This window comes from Mastigoproctus giganteus, chromosome 4 (assembly GCF_048544385.1).
Source record: "Mastigoproctus giganteus isolate SK-2022 chromosome 4, ASM4854438v1, whole genome shotgun sequence".
In the NCBI taxonomy this organism is placed as follows: Eukaryota; Metazoa; Arthropoda; class Arachnida; order Uropygi; family Thelyphonidae; genus Mastigoproctus; species Mastigoproctus giganteus.
Genome location: NC_143578.1, coordinates 83,839,423 through 83,862,601, shown reverse-complemented (window position 1 = coordinate 83,862,601; position 23,179 = coordinate 83,839,423). Strand labels below are relative to the sequence as shown.

The following is a 23,179-nucleotide window of genomic DNA, read 5'->3' as shown; positions in this document are numbered from 1 at the left end:
ATTTTATGCATGATATTAGCAAGATAATAAAAAACTGGAAACTTATTTAACATTTCACTTTATAGGACTAAGATTTTGCAAGGATAAATATGAAATAGTCATATACCCACTTCTGGAATATTACTTTTAAAAAAATACATTTAAATTAGAAATTTTAATTATAAATTTAGAAATTAAATTAGAAACATAACTAAAGTAAAAACAGTAGCTACTGTGGAATTTTTAACTAACTGTCTTTAGTTCCTAGCTGTAGAGTTCTCTTAGATGTTCAACAGCAGTTCCCCTCCAGTTTCATTTCAGTTTCCTTGGGAATGCAGGTAACTGAATGTTTTTTGTTTATAATATAACATAGCATGTTGACCAGATTACTGCTCCATTCTGAACAAACATTTGATGCTGTTCATTCAGCATTCAGCAGTAATTTAAACTATTTACGCTACAGTAATTGGTGCCTTGTAACCAATCTTGAGATCAGACAGTCATATTCTTTTTTTTTTTTTTTTTTTTTTTCTCTCTTCTCTCCCCCCCCCCCCACATTTCTCTTCATTCTAAGATGTTATTACTTTAGCCCCTCTTTTTTTTTTTTTTTTTTTTTATAGGAGCATAAGTTAGTTTGCTTAGTCACTTAAATTTTTCCTTACGTTGACCTCATACAGTTTTGATTTATTTTCTGAGTGCTGCCATTTAGTAGATCTGGGCAAAGATTATGGACCTTGTATCCCCATTTGAATGAATCATTCTACATTATCTAGACTAGTAGATATAGTCATCAAGACTAAGACAGCCAGCAAAAAATTCCATGATATGTAGCTGATTTCGAGGTTAGCTATATATGCTAACATTTTTTTTTTTTTTTGTTTTGTTTTGTTTTGTTTTGTTTGGGTATGAATTATCTTTGGATTCATTGTGGGAGATATGAATGCCCCCAGGGACACTTCATATTCTATTTTTGGTCTGCGGTCTGATTTTACTGTATCAAATGACATACTCTTTTTTTCCCCTCATGTGGAGTTTATACTTATTTTTGGTATCTCACTTTCATACCAATAGTGTACCCCTAGGAGGGATCACTACCACAAAAAACAGTAAACTAGAACTATAATATTATACACACAAAGAAATGTCAAAACATTTCTTTGTATGCAAAATTATTATCAGCTAAAGTTTCAAACATTGGCTGATAATAGTGTCATTTTTGCTGATTACCTCTTATTTTGACTCATTTTATATAAACTTATTTTTTGTGCAATATGATTTAAGTTGCCAGTGCACCAGTAAAGCCTAAACAAAATCCCTATGCATCGATTGTTTTCTGTGCATGTACCTCTTTGTTTATTGCAGGAGTCATTTAATCTTCTGATAGGAAATGAACTACACAAATCAGAAGGGCAGTCAGGTTTTCATTGTTTTCTCAGTTCTCCTGATGGGTCCCTCTTTCTCTGTTGGCCTCTGTTGGGATTTAAAAAAAAAAAAAAAAAAAAAATTGCTATTTCTTTTCATCATTGTCAACATCGGCCATTTTCAGTACACTGCAGGATGAAAGGCTCTCTAGCAACTTTCCAGTTCCTTCTGTTTCGTGCAGTTGCCATCCATTTACTTCCCATGAACTCTCGAATTTCATCTGTCCATCTCCGTTGTTGGTTTCTTCCAGGTTTTCTTTTAACCACTCTTGGGTACCATTCTGTTATTTTCTTAGTCCATCTGTCATCATGTCGTCGAGCTATGTGTCCTGTCCAAGTCCATTTCAGTTCTTTAGTTTTGATAAGAATGTTCTTTACTTGAGTTTGCTGTCTAATCCATGTTGTGTTTGTCTTCTTATCCAACAGTCTTATTCCTAATATAATTCATTCCATTCTTTGCTATGTAGTTTTCAGCTTCTCTTCCATTCTTTTAGTGAGTGCCTGAGTTTCACTTCAATACATCATTGGTTCATTATTTTACGTTTCAGACAAATTGGGATATTGCTCCTCAATATGTGCTATATTTCCTGAATGCTATCCGTCTGAAATTTATTCTTCTGTTGAATTTCTGCCATTTATCATTATTACAGCTAATGACTTGTTCATCATTACTTTTGTTTTAATCATATTTATCTTTAGACTTAAAATCCTTACTAACTCTGAATGACTGATTAAGATTTTCCTCTAATTCTTCGGGATCATGGCTTATGATCAGAATGTCAACTGCAAATTGTAAATGGTTTAAGTACTCTCCATTCACATTGACTCCTTTCTACAACCAGTCCAATCTTCTGAAAGCTTCAAGGGCAGTAGTAAACAACTTCAGAGATATTGTGTCTCCTTGTCAGACTCTTTTCCCAGTTTTAAATTTGCTACTATCTTTGTCTAGTCTAATAAAGGAGGTAGCATTCTCATATAATTTCTTCAAAATCATAATGTATGGGATGTCTATGCCTGGTCTTTCCAGTGCCCAAAACATTGCCTTATGCTGTAATGAGTCAAATGCCTTTTCATAATCCACTGTAAGAGTACACTCTTACAAATATTATAATGAAATATTTTTTTATCTGAAATAAATTCATGAAAGGCACAGAAAAGTGAAAAAAATTATTAAGGTTTGAATATTAAATTTGAATATGGTAAATATTAAGGTTTGGAAAATACTAGGTTTAGAAATGGGGAAGTTATAAATGTGTGAAATAAACAGCAGTTAAATGCAGATAAGAAGTAACAAATAATACAAAGAGGGTGAAATAAGAGTAAACAAAAACAGTGGCCAAACTAGGGAAGGAATGGTTATTTGTGAATGGGAGAGAAAAGGGTTACCAGAAGTGGGAAACAATGGGACTGCTAGATACAGGTAATTAAGAAGTGCCTTTGATGTAAGCCGAAGCTGGACGAAAACAGAAATATGTTGGGACTGTCTGGCATTCATGTCAGAAAACCCATGCCAGAAGGTAAGTTGGTGACATTTAGCAAAACTGTGAAAACACGAAAATAGCTACTTTTTTTGAGGCACTTGGCATACATGAAAGAGTTGTATTGTTGCAGTGCGAAAATGAAGAAAATTGCAGGGGGGGTTTGGTTTGTTGCACGAGGAAGACGATTGTGCAAAGTTTTAGCAAATAGGAAGGAGTGAAATTTTAAGTATAGTAGTGGGATTGGTTCGTAGTCCTGTGGGGGAGGAGCTTCTGAAAGAATAATAGGGTTTGGAAAGAGAACTTTGGTTGTTTGAGTTAGTTGGGATTCGTTTTTGGGTTCAGAGGGTAGTGAGAGACGGGAACACGAGAACATTCATACTGAAGGTGTTTTTTTTGGGGGGGGGGAAACGTGGGTCTAAAGTTTAAAGTAAAGGAGGAATTGACCATCAATCTCATGTGTAGCAACATAACCGCATGCTGCATTTCTGAAGATTAATTCATGTAGGAAGTTGCAGATGTGTCTAGATCTGGACTGTTGAGAATGAGCCAGGTATGTAGATGTGTGTGAATCAAGAAATCTACATGGAAAGAGGATCCAGCTCAAGATTCCTAGAAGAAGAGATAGACTGCTCGAAAAAAAAAAAAATGGAAATGGATGTAGGAAGTCTGTCTGCCAAGGAGAAAAGCCGATGAAAGAGTGAAAATGAATTGGAAGTAGCATTCTGGTTTGAAACATGTTCCAGTTTTATTGAACTCCAAACTTAGAGACTCATAATCTGAAATCTGTGAGATATTGATTGATATTTCTTTCAATGAAAATTTTATTGCAATGTACTGTTAAGTTATTAAGTTTGAGCAAATAGATTAAGTTAGACCATGAAATTATGTAGGGGTTAAAGCAGTAAAGGAGGAAAAAAACTAAAGGAATTAACAGCAATATTAATCATAGGCATACTAGAAAGAAAATGTGTTAGCATATATAATTTTCTAGGTAATGTGTTAACAGATAATATTTTATCAGATAAAATTAGTATTAGTATTAGTATTAGTAACGGCCGTATGGTGCAAGAAAGCCTATGGCTTATGCTGCACCAGCCAAAAAAAAAAAAAAATCCGAACAAAACAATGATAAAAACAAAAATTAAATAAATAAATTAATAATTAATAAATAAATAAATAAATAATAATAATTAATAAATAAATAAAAATAATAAAATGAAATAAAAAATAAATAAAAAGGAAATTAATCCTATCATCCTATGCGCTTCCCTTACCCGAAAGTACTATCCAGATGACCTTTGAATTTCCCCAAACTGTCGGCCTCTACCACACATGAAGGCAACTTATTCCAGTAATTTATAACTCGCTGGCTAAAATAAAACTTCCTGCAGTCCAATCTAAACATTTTCCCCCGTAACTTGAATTTATGTCCCCTAGTTCTAGCATCATTTATAATCTTGAAAATTTTGTCCTCATTCATTTTACTGATGCCTCTCAGAGCCTTAAACACCTCAATCAAATCTCCTCTGAGGTGTCTAGTTTCCAAACTCTGCAACCCACATATTCGAAGTCTTTCTTCATAAGGACGCCCTTTTGCCGATCTCACCAGGCGAGTTACCCTTCTTTGCAAGAAGGGTAACTCGCAAGAAGCTCGATGTCTTTCTTTAGGTGCGGTCTCCATACTTGAACACAGTATTCCAAGTGTGGTCTAACAAAAGCCTTATATAATGGGATTATCACGTCCCTATCTCTACTTGCAAAAGTTCGATAGATCTTCGATAGGACACCATGGGCCTTTCTTGCAACCTGTTTACAATGCTCAGAGAATTTCATGTCTGACCGTATCGTAACACCCAAGTCCCTTTCCTCCAGTACTGGGTTTAGTTGAACTCCACCAAGTGAATAAGTTTTTTTGGGATTACTGTTTCCCAGGTGTAATACCTTACACTTTGTTGGATTAAAGCACAGCTGCCATTTTTCTGACCATTCCTGAAGTCTATCTAGGTCTCTCTGAAGAAGCTCAGCTTGACAGTGATCATTAACTACTCTACCAATTTTAACATCAACTGCAAATTTAGACATCACTCCCTCTATCCCTTCATCAATGTCGTTTATGAAAATTAAAAACAACAGTGGTCCTAATACTGATCCTTGGGGAACCCCACTTCTTACATCAACCCAATCTGAGGAATAGCCATTTATCACAACCCTCTGCCTCCTGCCCTGAAGCCATCCTTCTATCCATCTAAGGATTTTCCCAGTGATTCCAACCTGTTCCAACTTATAAAGCAACCGCTCATGTGGGACTGAGTCAAAAGCTTTGCTGAAATCTAAATAAACAATGTCGAAATTATTCCCTAAATCCAGTTCGTGAGTGACCCTTTCGAAATAGCGAACCAGATTTGTTAAACATGATTTTCCCTTTACAAAACCATGCTGAGTATCCTTGAGAATTTCAATTCGATCCAAATGATCCTGAATTCCACCCTTGATCATTGCCTCCATGATTTTCCCTACTACTGAAGTCAGACTGACAGGTCGATAATTTCCCACTTCACTTTTAGAGCCACCCTTATGTATGAGAGATACATTTGCACTTTTCCAATCCAAGGGAATCTCCCCAGAGTCTAGTGATGCTCGCTAGAGAATAAAATTCTAGAGAATAAATTAATGTGTGAAAAAAAAAAATTTATTTTATTGAGAAACCTTGAGAGAAAAGGTGGAACCTTGCACTGTGTGAGAAAAGGGAAGTAACAAATATGCTTGAATGATTTGTAGTAATAAGTACTACTGATGTAAGGTGATAAGTAGTAATTGGTTTGATAGGTAATTTGTTGAAAGAATCTACTGATGCAAGGTGATATGTGTGAATCTGTAAAGGATAGAATCACTGCCTAAGTAATGGTTAGGTATCAATTAACCACCTATTCTTAAACTACAGTCAGTCCTTGTATAACACGTGTTTGCGCTACACAAATTTGATCATACACGGTTTATAAATAGGGGAATGATATCGTGTATAACACGAACCAAATTAGCTTATGTGCGATTCGCCTTTGTGGTTACAAGAAATGCCAGTCAAACGCAGAATCAACCCCACTGAATGCAACACGATAGGAATGAAGAGAAGATTCTGAAAATGTATTTGTTTTTTTTTTTTTTTTATATATATATCAATGAAGGAGAAACGCGTTTCACCGTAATGTAAAAACCCACACAATTCCACCTATCGGTATTATCGCAAATGCATTTAGATTGAGTTTACTACCCATTTATAAGATTCCACTAGCAGGAACGCAACTGGAAATTGTTTTTATTGTTTTATGGTAGTAACCCCCAGAAATGTGCTTTAGTAAAATGTGAGGTGTTAATTGTGTGTCTCTGCCTTTACGGTGTTGTTTATTCAGTTGCTACACATGCGCAGTTTTGTTTATGTATATCAAGCATACCTCCTCATTTTGTAATTGTGCTTTATTCCCTAAAAATTAGTAAAATACTTAAAAAGTATCAAAAGGAAGCGTCCTGGTGTGAAGACACTACAGATTCAGAGAGAAAAATAAAAGCAATATGGATAGACAGGGGCAGACTGGGTCAAAAATTATTACCCGGGAAAATTTGTAGCAGCCTCATACTAGCGTTTATGGCCAAAATCACACTGGCCTCCAACCCACCAGGGTTTCCACGGTAAGGCTCAAGGCACCTCCATAGCCAGGTGGGAAGGAGCAGCAGCAGTGCGTAGTACACGCTTCTTGATTAGACCGGGGTTCTAGCCCGTCACGACCAAATACGGAGGATGCGGAAAGGTCAGAGATTGACCACCGCATATTCCCGGAGCAATATGGCCTTAGTTGCTAATGCTACTAAAAACCAAAATAACAAACAACAACAACCGGTAAGACTCATGGCCAGTCTGCCTCTGTCAACAGAGAAAAAATATGAAATTGTGAAACACTTAGAGCAAAGTGAAAGACCGTGTGATATTGCACGTGCTACAGACCTAAATGAGGCAATGCCGAGAATTAGAAAGAATGCAGAGAAAATAAAAACAACTTTCATAGCAGGAACAACTCAAAGTGTAGTTAAAATCCATTAGATTAAGACGCAAAGAATTGGAAGGGATGGAACGGCTGTCATCTGTTTGGATACAAGATCAAACAAAGAACAAGTTTGCTTACAATAGAAGCAATAGCAATATTTTATTATGTAATAGTCATAATAAAATACTTACGTATTTTATTACGATTATTTGTGTTTGGTAATGTTTTGGTTACAAATGTGTGTTCATTCTTCGGTGATCGGCACCTAACCCTATTTTTCCCATAGGGCCTGTTATCTGACTAAAAAATTATAACGATACTATAATTTCACTATGGCCTGTTATCCATATTGCATAATTTTGCATTGCACGAGGGTTTCTATCATTAGTAGAGCCATATGATGCAAGAAAGCAAGCTTATGCAGCATCAGCCAAAAAAAAACTTCCACTTCACCCCTCCGTTCGTTTGAAATACCTGTCCAGCTGAGCCTTAAATTTATTTAGGCTATCAACTTCCACAACAAGGGATGGAAGTCTGTTGTTCTCCAACCAACTACCCACTGGCTAAAGACAAATTGCCACACATCTATCCTACATCTGTCTTTCCTCAATTTGAATTTATGCCCTCTCAAGTGATTATTCTGAGCAAGAGGAAGAATCCCGTCAGCACTGAGCATGCTCAAACCATTCAGCACTTTATACACCTCGCCGGTGCCTAGTCTCCAGACACTGTAATTTGCAAAACTTAAGCCTTTCTTCATAAGAGCAACCCTTTGTTCCATTCACTAATCTTGTTGCCCTTCTCGTACTCGTTCCAGCAGCTCTACATCCTTCTTGAAATGAGGTCTCCAGACCTGTATACACTACTCAAGGTGTGGCCTGACCATTGCCTTATACAGGGGAATAATTACCTCCTTATCCTTTCTAGAAAAATTCCTGTATATCATTGACAAGACACCATGAGCTACTCTTACACCTGTCTGCACTGCTCAGAGAATTTCATAGCTGCCTGCACAATTACCCCCCAAGGTCCTTTTCATTCTCCACCACTGTCAGTGCAGGTGGGTAGGAGCAGCAGTGCATAGCACATGCTTCCTTCTTGATTAGACCTGGGTTCGAGCTCGTGCCCACCAAATACGAAGGATGCGGAAAGGTCAGTGAATGACCACCGCATATCTCCGGAGCAATATGGCCTTAGTTGCTAATGCTCCTAAAAACCAAATAACAAACACTGTCAGTGTAGTACCACAGAGTTGATAGGTTGCTGTTTCCCATATGTAGTACTTTATATTTTTCAATGTTAAACTTCATTTGCCACCTCTTAGCCCATCTGCTGAAACTTTCCAGATCCTGTTGCAGCACCATAGCGTCAGTAGTATCCTTAACCCTGCCAACCTTTGTATCGTCTGCAAACTTGGACATTAAGCCTGATATACCATCATCAATATTATTTATAAATACAGAAAACAATAATGGACCCAACACTGAACCCTGAGGGACTCTACTAATAACATTAGTCTACGGTGAGCAGTGTCCATTGATTACCTCTCTCTGTCTTCTCCTCCTCAGCCATGCCTTTATCCATAGCAGCAATTTGCCTCCAATGCCACACTGCTCCAATTTGTGCAGCAGTCTTCCATTGTGCAACAGTATCAAAAGCCTTTCTAAGATCCAAGTATATAATATCAAAGTTATCCAGTTCTTTTGTGACTGCATCATTAGTTTCGAATTAAATTGGTCAGGCAAGACTTCCCCTTAACAAAACCATGCTGTGTCCGAGCTTAAACTGAAGTCTTGTCTAGATGATCCTGCAGTGCTTCTTTAACCAGTGCCTCCATTAATTTTCCTGGAACAGAAGTTAAACTCACAGGTCTATAATTACCTGTGTCAACCTTTGATCCTCCTTTGTGAATTGGGGTCACATTTGCACATCTCCAGTCCATGGGTACCTCCCCTGAGTCCAGGGAAGCTCTCATAATTATGGCTAAGGGTTTGCTTACTTCCTTTGCCGCCTCCTTTAATATAACTGGATAAATCCCATCCACCCCAGGTGCCTTTCTTGTGCTTTTCTTCAACAAATTCTCCTCCACTTTCCTCTCAGTTATTACAAGATTATCTAGCTTACTGCCAGAGTTTAATACACCTCTGACATTCTACTCTCTGAAAAACTCCTCATGTGTGAATGTAGATGCAAAATATTCATTTAGTTTGTTAGCTACCTGAGCAGCGTCATCAGTGGTTGAACCATCGAGATCAAGTGGACCAATCTGATTCATCCTCTTCCTTCTAGAGTTTACATAAGTAAAGAACTCTTTGCTGTTTTTCTTTGCATCCTTGCCAAAGATTTCTCGTAATCTACCTTCACCTGCCTAACCTCCTTTGTAACTTGGTTACAGACCAGCTTATATCTGTCATAGGCTTCTGTGTCACGTGTTAATTTATATGTATCCCATGCATTTTTCTTCTCTGTCACATGTCTAATTAGTTCATCTGACATCTATTTAGGCCTAAATCTTGAACAATATATCTTTGTTGGTATGAAAAGCAAATTTTGAATTTGCTGTTGGTAATATCATCAGTTGGTTTCACCGTATAGAATTTAAATACTGTCTCAGACCATCGTAGTCACCTTTACGAAAGCAAAAACTCTTCCCTTTACCCTTGGTGGTAGTTAACTCTTTGAGTAAATCCCACTTCAGCACACTGTGATCACTACCACTGAATGGTTCCTTTACCTGCAGATTCTTGATGCATGAAGAATCACTACTGATAATCAGATCAAGAGTATTACTCCCTCTAATTGCCTCCCGAACATGCTACTGTAGAAAACAATCATCCAATGAATCCACAAAAGCCTTGCTGTTGTGTGAGTGACCAACCCACAAATTCCAGTTAATCTCTGGGAAATTAAAATCCCCCATTATAAGACACTCTGATTTACTAGCCCCTCTATTTCTCTGCACAATTGCTCATTCTCATTAGATTCATTTGGCCTATAACACACCCCTACTCATTTTTCTTTTCCCAATGCTTATGTCAGACCAAACAGGCTCAACATTGCATTGTCTACCAACATCAATTGGATGCACTTCCTTAGATTTTGTGTTTCTTAACTAACAGCATAACCCCTCCTCCCGTACTGTCCTTTCTGTCCACATTGTACTCCCCAAATTCCAGTTCTGCACTGCTCATGTCTATATGACACCATGTCTCTGATATCCCAAGAGTATCTGCCTTTGATGTCTTGACTAGCACTTCAAACTCATCGAATTTATTAACTATAATCCTAGCATTGGTATACATGCAAGTATACATGCACCTGTTTCTACTCTTAGTTACCCTAACACTGTCCACATATTTACTTGTTCCACTATGACTCCTAGCAGTCCTGGAAATCCCCATTGAAATGCAAGAATCACTTTTACCTCTGCCAGCGGCTACTGTTAATCTATTAGTCCGTGTACCCCCCCCCACAAGCTAGCAGTTTTCTGACCCATCTAACTCTGCCTCGATAGCATCAGCAAATATTCTTGCACCCTTTCTATTTAAGTGTGTCCCATCCCAGTAGAAACAATCTCTCCTGTTAACAAGCACAGACCAGGCTGAGAAAAATTCTACCCCTTGAGCCTTGCACAATCTCTCCAGGGCCAAATTGATCGACAAGGCTCTCATCATATACTCCCTCCTATCGTGTCTGGGCAGAATTGCAGACACTTTCAAATTCAACCCTAACTCACAGCTTTTTTTTTAGTATGTACCACTTATAAATCCTGAGCAGTAGTTTTGACACCCTTGGTAATGTACTTTTGAATTCCATAATGTTGTTTTTAATATCTTTCTAATTTCTAATAAATTAGAAATCTATCTATCTAATTTATTTTTAAAAAATAAAATAAAAAAATAAGGTAAAAATGTAGCATGTTGTACATACAAGATTTATTTTTTCTTATTTCATTTTAAGGATATAGATGTAGTTTCGGATCATTCTAATCTACGAAAACAAGAATTGTTACCAGGTACTGCATATAAATTTAGAGTAGCAGCCATCAATATATGTGGTAGAGGACCATGGAGTGAAGTGTCTGCCTTCAAGACATGTTTGCCAGGTTATCCTGGAGCGCCTTCAGCTATTAAAATTAGTAAGGTCAGTGTGTGTTACTTTTTTTTTGATTGACACATCAAATTGCATGAATTTTGATTATATATATGTATATATCTCACTTCTGTTGTTTTTATTTTAATACTGGTTTCTAGATACGTGAAAATACAGTAGAAGTCCAATAAACTGGCATCTGAGCAAGCCAAATAGCTCATTTCAAAGTCCTCTCCCAAATGCTGCTGTGTAGGGTGTAGATTGTGTGGTAATAAAACTTCGTATCATGCTTGATCTTAATGATGTGAATACAGTAGCATACAACACATACAGTTGTTTCACAATTAAGGCACGTGTGGCTTGGAAGAAATTTGTTAAAATGTTGTAGAATTGTCTGCTCCTATTCTTGAGGAAAATTGGTGATTCATTAACAACACTGATCAACTTGATATTTTACTTCCTAATATCATTTGTTAATATATCAGTTGTTCCAGTCAGTTTTGATGCATAGATTTCAAAAATCATTCTTAAAATTTCATATCATATCACTTTGCAATTTCAACATATACAGGTGGTTATTTTTTTAACGTATAATTTGTATATCTCTTTCTACAATTTAGGGAAGTAGGTATAACACTGATCTGTTATTTTATCTGAAAAGAATAATGTTTGCAGTACTCATAGATGACAGTAATGTTGAGGAGGTTTAACTTGTTCAACCTTGAACTGTTTTTCCATTACTTTGCAGTAATGGAAAAACAGTTATAGAGTGAATACGTGTACAGTTTATTTTGCTTAGCACTGTTTATTTTTAAAATGTTTAAACAGATGCAAAGAAGGTGTCTGAATCACCCTGGCAATTTATACTATTTGCATAGATGGTTTTAATCAAAAACCCGGGGTAAAAATCTTCACTTATTACCAAATTTGCATATTCTCTGTACTTTGGGTGCAAGATTGATGATCAGTTCAAAACTTGGGCTCCACGTATTTGCTCTATTACCTACATCACAGATCCGAGGATGTGGCTAACTGGAAAAATTAAAAGTCTGCATTTTGCTATTCCATGATGTGGCAAGAACCACACAGCCACATTGACAATTCCATTTCTGTGTGACAACAACATCGGGAAACCCAGACAAGGCAAGTGCAGCATTAAATATCCTAATATATCATCTGCAATAAGGCCTGTTCCATGTAATGATGTCTTGTTAAAAGATCCCAAAAATCATGAGATAAAGAAAGCAGTGGATTCTTGTGTTGCATACTTTACTGGCACATTCGCTTCAACAGATTTGGAGTGCCAACCAGAAAATTAAAATGTCCTGCACTTTTTAAGCAAGCAGAATTCCTTGGCACTATGTTACCCCTCCCTCAAAGTTATTTGGGGCAAAAACTACATTTACAGTAATTAAAAATGGCACAGTGTGTTTAGTTTTAAAATATTGTGTTATGGAAAATGGTATGTGTTTCTGTAAATATATTAGTTATCTTCTGAATAAACCAAGCATTGAAAACAATCATAGTGAATGGCATATATTTATTAATGTCTCAGTAGTAAGTTTAACAGCCTTTGTAGCCGAGTGCTCAGGAGCGCGAGTACAGTAGCACACATCCTTTGAATTGACCTGGGTACAAACCCCCTTACTGCTAAATACAGTAGATCTGCCAATCTGCACTATACCAGAGTGGCAGATTATGGTCCATTTCCCTCAACATCGATTGTTGAAGAGGCTTCCATCTTACAGTGGATTGATAATAGCTACAGTTCCTCCTCCTCCTTTTTTTTTTTTTACCGATAGTAAGTTTAAATGTAGTTTTGTTTCACAACAGAAATGCATTCCTAATAGTTGCTCTACCTCATGCTGTTGGCTTGAAAGAAACATGAAAATATCTCGAGGATCCGTAGTGCAATAAAATACCATGGCTTTGAATGTCTGTAGTGATCTTAAGATAATCGGATTTGTGGATTTACTCTACAGGTGGTTTTGCAAAAGACTGTTGTTTTCTGTATTTGTGGGTCAGTCATGCAACAGAGAAAAACATATTGTGCAGCAATGGGAAAAGAGGAAGGACTTTACCATGAAATAATATGAAATACGTTCCACTGGTTGAATCAAGAAAGGTTCTTCCACCTTTGCATATGAGGTGTGACAGTAGACTTCCTAGACTGGCACAATAAAAAGAACACAAAGTTAAGAAGCTTAAATATGGTTTTATAGTAATTATTCAAAGTAATCAAAGTAATGATTTAATTCACTGTTCTAAAAGTTTCTGAAAACAGTCAATGAAGGTGTTCAGAGAGACAATGGTCAGTTTGTCAGTTACGTTTTTCGTGATGTTTTTCACGTCCTGAAATCTCTGAGAGCAGGTTTCACCTTGGGAAGGAAGTAGTCTGCTTGTGTCAGATCATGGACAGATCTAGTACAAGGAGAATGGGGTGAATGGTTGATCTGTAAATGCCAAGTTCCATCAGAAATGTCTTTTCACAATAAGTGCAGAATGTGTGTAGGCATTGTCTACAACAAGAATCAGCTGCATGTCTCTTAAAATTGTGACCTCCCCCTAGGAAGTATGCTTTAATAGTCTTTGAAGCACCTGTCCATAGAATGCAGCATTTACTCTCTCCCTTACGGGTACAAATTCCTTGTGAATCACACCCTGAGTGTCAAAAAGCATGACCAGCATCTTCTTACTCCTGGACTTCTGTAAATAAATCTTTGGGCCTTGGCGATGATATTTAAGTCCACTACATGCTCTGACACTTTGTCTTTGTATCATACAGAAAGACCTAACACTCATCTCCAGTGAAGCACAGTTAAGGAAATTAGGATTGTCATTGCATGATGATACTCTTCATTGCTTCTGCTTGTTAGACTGTGTGCCACAATTTTGCACAGAACTTCAGTTTCCCTAAATATTTAGAGTTAAAAGATTTAGTTTTAAGAATATGGAGATGATTTCACAAATCATCTCCTTATTCTTATCCAACTGATCAGCATCATTCTGAGGGTCAAATGATAAATCCCTTGCCACAATTTCTCAAACTTTTGCAACTCCTCATTTTCAGAGGTTGACAGATGCCCACTTCTTGGGTCATTGTGAACATCCACGCATCCATCTTTGCACAGTGCATTATTCAACACTGTTACAACTTAGGTTCATCACCATAGACTTTTTTTTAACATTTCATACTGTTGCAGATTTTCCCCGTTTAAAGCAAAATTTGATATTTGTTGCTCCATTGCAAAATCGTGACATGAAACATTAATACTACTAATGAAACTGGTTGTAATTTGCAAACTGTTAGCTTACTATACAATCTCTGTACTACCATTTGTTGGAGGAAGTTTGAACTACAACATATCACTTCTGTTTATTTTCAGACTCATCGAACATGACTGCAACAGCACCAATCTGGAAACTTTATTGCAACACCTCATATAAAGCTTAGATTGATGAAGAATTTTGTTTATTTGAGGCCAAATGAAAATTCTTTCATTTGGCCTCAATGAACTCCTATATTTCTGAAATTGTAGAATACTGAACTAGCACTTTGACAATTATGTAAAGCAGTTGTGCATGAATTGCTTGAAAGAAAGAAAGAAGATAATTATGAATCTCTGGCGTTAACTTTACTGCAATGTTATCGTGTAACGCAATTGTGCATGAATTGCTTGAAAGAAAGAAAGAAGATAATTATGAATATCTGGTGTCAACTTTACTGCAATGTTATCGTGTAAAGCAGTTGTGCATGAATTTCTGGCCACAGATGTCAAGCGATTTATTAGTGACCAAACGATTCCCTGCGATTTATAGAGAGTTTGAAAAAATATGTCAGTTTCTTTAATTTTAATCGTTAATTTTGTTTCATTTTTGTGAAACAGCTCTTTGTCTTACAATCAGTAAGTGAAGACACGGAAAGGAAACTCACCTTTCTTATTTTTTCTCTTATTCTCAATTTTACTAATCTAACACATAGTAGCCGCTTGGTCACTAAGTGGCACTGCTCTTGCCTCCACGTGGCGGGGCTGGTAACCTGGGAGAGGAAAGTAACACTCCCAGGGCCAAAAGAGCAAACATGAGTAGTAAAATAACTACTGATACTACAGGGCTTCAAGAGAGAGCCCTACCAAGTAGAGATGCAGAAAAGACAAAGAGACAGAAGACAGATATGGTCCAACCAAAAATACTGACATACATTGTTATACATGCAACAGGAGATCAGACATTAGGACATATGTCTCCCTTTGTAATTCAGAAAATATTAGAGGGTCTAGTAAGATCTCCCAAGTCTGTCTGATGCCAGTTATGCTAAAAAATTCTTCACAACAAATGCAGTGATGAAAGTAATTGTGAACATAAATTGTTAAAAACTGAAACATCCTTCCAGCAATTGGAATATTTGTATGCACCATAGTTCAACAAATGTTGGAACAAATCAGACATTAGGACATGTGTCTCCCTTTGTAATTCAGAAAACATTAGAGGGTCTAGTAGGATCTCCCAAGTCTGTTCGATGCCTGAGATCCGGGAACATACTGGTAGAAACAGAAAGTCCTAAACACTCCCAGAAGTTGCTAGCAACGACAATCTTTGGAGGATTACCAGTAGTTGTAACACTACAAAACACGCTGAATTCTTCCAGAAGAGTGATCTCCGAGTGGGACCTCTTGAATGTGTCAGAAGAAGAGCTCACAGAAGAATTGAAAAGCCAAGGGGTAACAACAGGAGTGAAGAGAATTAATATCCAAAGGGATGGAAATATAATTCCAACAAGAATTCTAATCATAACCTTTAATACTCCGAAACCTCCAACAACAGTCAAAGCAGGATATCTGAACTGCCAAGTAAGACAGTACATACTAAATCCATTGTGATGTTACAAATGTCAGAAATTTGGACATTCACAAATGGCATGCAGAAACTCGGCAACCTGTGCAAAATGTGGTTCTAAAGAACTCAAGACTACAGATTGCTCTGCCAACACCTTGAAATGTACAAACTGTAAAGGGGAACACCCAGCCTATTCAAAAACATGCGAAAAATGGAAACAAGAGAAACTAATTCAGAAATACAGAACACAGAGTACCAAAAAGCAAGGAGAATAATACAGCCATGGTCTACAAACAAGTCATCATATGCACAAGCAGTGATCCAATATAAATCAGTAGAAGTCAAACACTGAAATTACCATGCTGCCAAAAGAATCACTTAGTGAATTGAAGGCACTAAAACAGGAGAAAATAGTGAATTCTCCAATTTCTATTCACACAGAACAAATCAGCACCACAACAAAGACCGAGTTAAACCTACAAACACCAAAGCAACTGAACAGATGGACATAGAAAAAATAAACACATCTGAAGAACCAGTACTAGAAATTTTCACAGAAGAAGATATGGACATGGACCGGCCTCAATACCCTAAAAAAGATAAGACAAAATATAAGAATGCTCCATTTCGGAGGCAACCCGAAAGCCCTAGGAAAACCGAATAATGGATAGGTTCATCCAGTGGAACTGTAGATTACTACGAACCAATTATGATGATGTCCAGTATCTAATTACATACCATACACCAGTGTGCTTCTGTCTTCAAGAGACATACCTTAGACAACAAGAAATCCTTTCAGTAAAAAATTATGTAATGTATAGGAAAGACAGAATAAGAGTTGGCCAACACATGGAGGAATAGCCATCTTGGTTCATCCACATCCCAACTGAACACATTCCTTTAAACAGCAACCTCGAAGCGATAGCTGTAAGAATAATACTGAGATTTCGGGTAACTATCTGTTCAGTGTACCTTCCACTAGGACCAGATATAACATTTGAAGAAATAGACCAACTAATCTCTGAACTCCAATCACCTTTCCGTATAATGAAGGCGCCTCCGTAGCCAGGTGAGAAGGAGCAGCAGTGCGTAGCACACGCTTCTTGATTAGACCGGGGTTCGAACCCGTCACCACCAAATATGGAGGATGCGGAAAGGTCAGGTAATGACCACCGCATATCCCGGAGCAATATGGCCTTAGTTGCTAATGCTCCTAATAACAAAATAACAAATAACAAACCGTATAATGGAAGATATGAATGGGCATAGTCATCTGTGGGGAAACACTGACAACAACAGACGAAGAATAATAGAAAGAATAATAGATCACCATGATCTTTCTCTACTTAACAACGGTGAACATACTTATTTTCACTTTCCTAGTTGTACAACCTCAGCAGTAGACCTAATCATATGCGCACCCCTTCACTCTTACCAGAATTAAAGTGGCAAGTAATAGAAAACCCATACAGCAGTGACCACTACCCAGTAATCAACACACTGACCAGAAACCCTCCCTGCCATCCCAGCAGACCACCCTGCTGGGAAATAGAAAAGGCCAACTGGGAAAAATGTAGAAGTCTCGAAATATTTAATCCACAAAGCATTCAAGTAAAATCAGTCGATGAAGCTGTGAAACACGTCACAGATACCTTAATATGGGCAGCTGAGCAAACAATACCCACAACTTCAACTCGTTTTCCACCACAAAACCTAAATCTTGGTGGAATGAAGACTGCATGAGAACAAAAAGACAACAAAACAAAGCATGGAATAAGTTCTGGAGATGTCCTACAACGGATAATCTCGTAAAATATAAAAAAGCATGAGCGCTAGCCAGGTATACCCTGAAACAAGCCAAAAAAAAATTCCTGGATCCAGTTTACTTCCTCAATAAATAAAACAACAAATACACAGACAATATTGAATAAAATACGGGAAATACAAAAACCAACCATCCTTAGTATTACATTGGAATGGAGAAAGCATTACTGAACCTTCAGAGACAGCTAATATATTAGGAGAAACGTTTTTCAAAGTATTGACAAAGTATCAACATTTGCCAAAGAATTTTTGACCTATAAAGAGAAAACCAAAAAAAAAAAACCAGAATTAATTTTAACACCAAACATATTGAATCCTATAACCAACCAATTACATTGCATGAATTACGTGAAGCATTATCATAAACAAACCCAAGTACAGTTGGACCCGACAACATACACTATGATATGCTTAAACATCTGAAGCAAAAAGAAATAGAAAACCTTGTTAAACTGTACAATCACATTTGTCAAGAAGAGCAGTATCCTGAAGCATGCATCATGCAACAGTATTAGCTTTCCAAAAACCCAATAAAGATCAGAACAACCCAAACAGCTATCGACCGATAGCATTCACTAGCTGCTTGAGCAGAGTTTTGGAGCAAATAATCAACAAACAATTAATCTGGTTTTTAGAAACAACCAACTGGTTCAAACAGTATGCAGTGCGGGTTTAGACATAATAGATCCACCTTAGATCACCTTGTAAGAATAGAAACAGACATAAGAGATACATTTATAAGTTCAAAACATATGGTTACCATATTTTTGATATAGAAAAGGCATATGACACAGCATGGAGATATGGTATACTACAAGACATCCACGATACAGGCCTCAGAGGACATTTACCACTCTTCATCCAAAACTTTATGAAAAATAGAACATTTCAGGTCAGAGTACAGAACACCATGTCAAAAACATATAAACAAGAAGAAGGAGTTCCCCAGAGGTCTGTCCTCAGTGCTATACTATTCGTCATAAAAATAAATGGCATCACAAAACAACTGCCATCCACAGTGTCGCATGCACTATATGTAGATGACTTCAGTATATCGTATCAAGCACATAATATGGGAACAATAGAAAGGCAACAATTAACAAAATCAGTAGTTGGGCCCAGAAAAACAGATTTAAAATTTCACAACAAAAAAACAGTCTGTGTACATTTCTGTAGGAAAAGAAACTTGCATCCCGACCCTGAACTAACAATAGAAGGTCACAAAATACCTGTCAAACAAAGCGTAAAATTTCTTGGACTCACTTTAGACAACAAGTCAACCTTTGTAGAGCATATAAAGCAATTACGAATAAAATGGATGAGTCGACTTAATATCCTTAAAAGTCTTAACATCAGTATCTTGGAGAGCAGACTGTTATATCCTACTCAACCTGTACAAAACACTAGTAAGGTCAAAAATAGATTACGGAGCACCTGTTTATGCATCTGCCAAAAAGTGCGCCCTCAAATGGTTAGATCCAATTCACCATAGTGCACTGCAAATAGCAACAGCAGCCTTCCGCACATCACCTTCATACAGTCTTTATACAGAAGCTAATGAACTACCATTGTTCCTCAGGGGACAAAAGTTGGCCTACTCTATGCATACAAGATAAGATCTACCCCACAAGAGACCATCCGACCTGGACATCATTATTCTCACCAAAATGGGAAACATATATAGGAATCGCCAACTGGGCTAGCCGGGTGTATAAAGTGCCTGCCTGGCAACCCAAAGGTTGCGGGTTCGAATCCCGCCTCAGGCTTGGATCAGAGTAGTGCAAAAACCTTGGGAGGTACATTATGGCCACAGAAGCCGATGTGCCAACAACTAACAAAGGGAATATATATATATATATAATTATACATATATTTAAATAATGTTGAACTAGTTGAAAAATGGAATATTTCTTAATAAAAATAAAAAGGAAGGTACAGCATACATCAGGGGCAGCAAAAAGCATATTCCTCTACATGATGCTTTAAATATAATCATATAAATTAGAATAAGGTTAAAAATAAAAATAAAATAATGCCAGCAGTACGGCAAGACAAGAGCGAAAAAACAAAATCAAACCTAAATTCAAATAAAGCAGGGAGGGAAGAGAGGGGTAACAAGAGTAAAAATATTGCAGCACAAACTCTAAATTAATTTAGAAAATCTAAATATACGAATAATAATTCTTTGAAATTTAAAAGCCAATTAAATAGAAATTTAATGGTGCCCCTTCTGATGGGCACCAGGTCCAAATTTATGTGAAATATCACCAAACAGAGATTTAAACCACTACAATAAAACAAAACCAAAAATAGACTGACCATTATGCCGTCCATCTCGACAGAGGACCACAAGGCCAATAATGGTCAGGGAATCGCTGCATTTCGAACGCTAAACAAATCGCAGCAAAGGAGAATCGATCATAAGATCAGTCCGCCAATGTAGGGAATTGAACAGCGGTGGTCCTGATACAGCGAAAATCAAAAATAGAACAGACATAAGCACTCCAGTGCAAAGCCACAATACTGACAAAAGTAAACTTAACCCGTTTATATAAACGAATAATAAACTATAGATGGCAGTACAGGCGCAGCGTTAGCAATTCGCCCAATACTATCATGTGACATAATTATACATATATTTAAATAATGTTGAACTAGTTGAAAAATGGAATATTTCTTAATAAAAATAAAAAGGAAGGTACAGCATACATCAGGGGCAGCAAAAAGCATATTCCTCTACATGATGCTTTAAATATAATCATATAAATTAGAATAAGGTTAAAAATAAAAATAAAATAATGCCAGCAGTACGGCAAGACAAGAGCGAAAAAACAAAATCAAACCTAAATTCAAATAAAGCAGGGAGGGAAGAGAGGGGTAACAAGAGTAAAAATATTGCAGCAGAAACTCTAAATTAATTTAGAAAATCTAAATATACGAATAATAATTCTTTGAAATTTAAAAGCCAATTAAATAGAAATTTAACAGTGCCCCCTCTGATGGGCACCGGGTCCAAATTTATGTGAAATATCACCAAACAGAGATTTAAACCTGTTTTTTTAAACTTAGAATGCAGTGTCTACACTGCAGAATTAGTAGCAGTTCAGATAGCCCTGGTGTACTTCAGAACCACATATCATTTGAGAACAGTAGTATATTCTGATTCATTAAGTGCAGTACAAACCACAACCAATATAACGCATCCAGTTCTCGTGCAAATTAAACAGATATTATCAGACTTAACAAAAGAAAAACAAGAAATACTTTTCTGCTGGATACTAGGACACAAAGGGATAAAAGGAAATGAAGAAGTTGACACAATTGCAAAATCAACAACTAACCTCCAGAAACAACCTTTCCAAGTTCCATATCAGGATTACAAACCAATCATTCAAAACTGCTCTCTAAAACAATGGCAAAAACAAACTTCAAATAAATTACAGTAAACCCCCGCTGTTCACGGTATCTGTATTCGCATATTCGCGGTCACTGATTTAATATAAAATGAAACCTAAAAAAATGCAAATTTTAAATCGCCGTGAACATTTTCCGCCATAAAAAAACATGGGCGTAGCTAAAAATCATCTTTTCCAGTCAAAACAGCGCTCAGTGGGTGGTGGGGAGAGGGGTGACAAAATCGCGAGCGTGGGTGTTTCTCGCTAATCCTTGTTCAGTATGTGCTATGCGCTTGTCATGGAAGGTTTCGTCGTTTGCTTTTAATTTATATGTTTATAAATTGAATAAATTTATTAATTTATAAATTGATATACTTACAAAAGTGAAAAAATCTACCGTTTTGCAGTGTGTTAGTGTAAACAGACTTTTTCAAGTGTGTTAACGGAAGAAAGTGACTTTATTGTGGACAAATTCTTTTCTAACCCCTACAAAAATATGGCTACGAATAACAAGGGAATTGTGAAAAGATCAAAGAAGGTGATGACATTAGTGAGTAAAATTCAGTTATTTGACAATTTCTAATGGTGAAAGTGTCTCATCAGTGGCAAAACATTATAAAATCAATGAGTCAATGGTACGATCAATCAAAAAATCAGAAGAAAAAATCCGCCGTAGTGTCCGTGAAAATGTGCTAATTGCTTCAAAAATTTGCTCTGTAACTCGTGATGTTAAATTAGAAAAAATGGAAAATGCCTTAAATCTGTGGATAGAAGATCGATCTCAAAATAAAATTCCCTTAAGCTCACTCATCATTCGTGAAAAGGCAAAACACCTTTATCAACACTTTAGCGAAACTGGTGATAGAACTGGCGGGATAAGTTTTTCAGCTAGCAAAGACGCTGGTTTGAAAGACTTGTTTGAAATTTCTAGTAAATATTATATTTAATATTAAATTGTTTCTTATTTTCATTTCCATGCCTTATGCTTGCATTTCACTATGTACTGCATATGTACATAGTCATATTATGAAGGTACATATAATACATACATAGACAAAATTTTAGACTAGTTTTTCTTATATATTTCATACTTTGGAACGGAACCCCTTTATTACTATGGGAGCCATAACTCAGTATTCGCGTTTTCGGTATTCGCGGCATTTCTCAGGAACGTAACCCCCGCGAATAGCGGGGGTTTACTGTATATGAAATAAAACCAAAAGTTGAACATTGGAAAACAAGCACTAGGAAATCAAGGAGGGAGGAAGTCATTCTGACCAGACTACAAATTGGACATACACACATCACACATGGCTATTTACTGCGTGCCGAAGAACCTCCAAGATGCCAAACATGCAATACTACCCAAACAATCAGACATATAATCATAGGATGCCCAACCTATGAAAATGATCGACAAAAGATTTTCTCATCATTATATAAAGGAAATCAAAACATCACCCTCAAAGATATCCTGGGTGACAAGGAACGTGTATCAGACATTTTCAGATTCATGCAGACAATCAACATCTACCATCTATTATAAATAAAGATAATGTATATAATCACAGAAAATATTTAACTCCCGTGCATTCAACCAAGACATAGAGAATGAATATGCATATAAAGAACATAATATAACAAATGAACTGGCGCACTATGATCTCCGTTGTCAGTGCACCAATAAACAACAAAACAAACAAACAACCAGCATGAATTGCTTGAAAGAAAGAAAGAAGATAATTATGAATATCTGGTATAAACTTTACTGCAATGTTATTAAGACATTCAGCTGCCAAATGTCTTTGAAAATTTATTTTCTTCATTCCTAACTCTGTATTTTTCTCAGAATTTGGGAGCTAAGTGATGAACTTGGGGAATGTTTTCATCAGGACATCACGATGGAAAAGTGGTGTTGAGGTCAGTGCGACCTTGACACCACATATTCATTAAAGTATTTTAAAATGAATAGGACTCATTTTTAAATTAGCATATTTATGATTTTAAATTCCTTGTTCAAGTTGCTAAATATAGCACTATTTCAGTATATCTTTAAATTTTGTCTCTGTACGTCTGTTTTATGTATTTTTTATTTTATTGCATCAAATAGTAGT

General features: G+C 36.6%; 1 protein-coding gene across 3 annotated transcripts in view; it reads left to right on the top strand.

The window, feature by feature from the left end:
- Hcf (Host cell factor) overlaps positions 1-23,179 on the top strand; it is a 722,783-nt gene that overhangs the window by 633,129 nt on the left and 66,475 nt on the right. For all 3 annotated transcript variants that reach the window (XM_090372788.1, XM_090372787.1, XM_090372786.1), the window contains one exon: positions 10,879-11,061. In XM_090372788.1, coding sequence (XP_090228914.1) covers positions 10,879-11,061 — 183 coding nt within the window. The remainder of the gene's footprint in view (positions 1-10,878; positions 11,062-23,179) is intronic.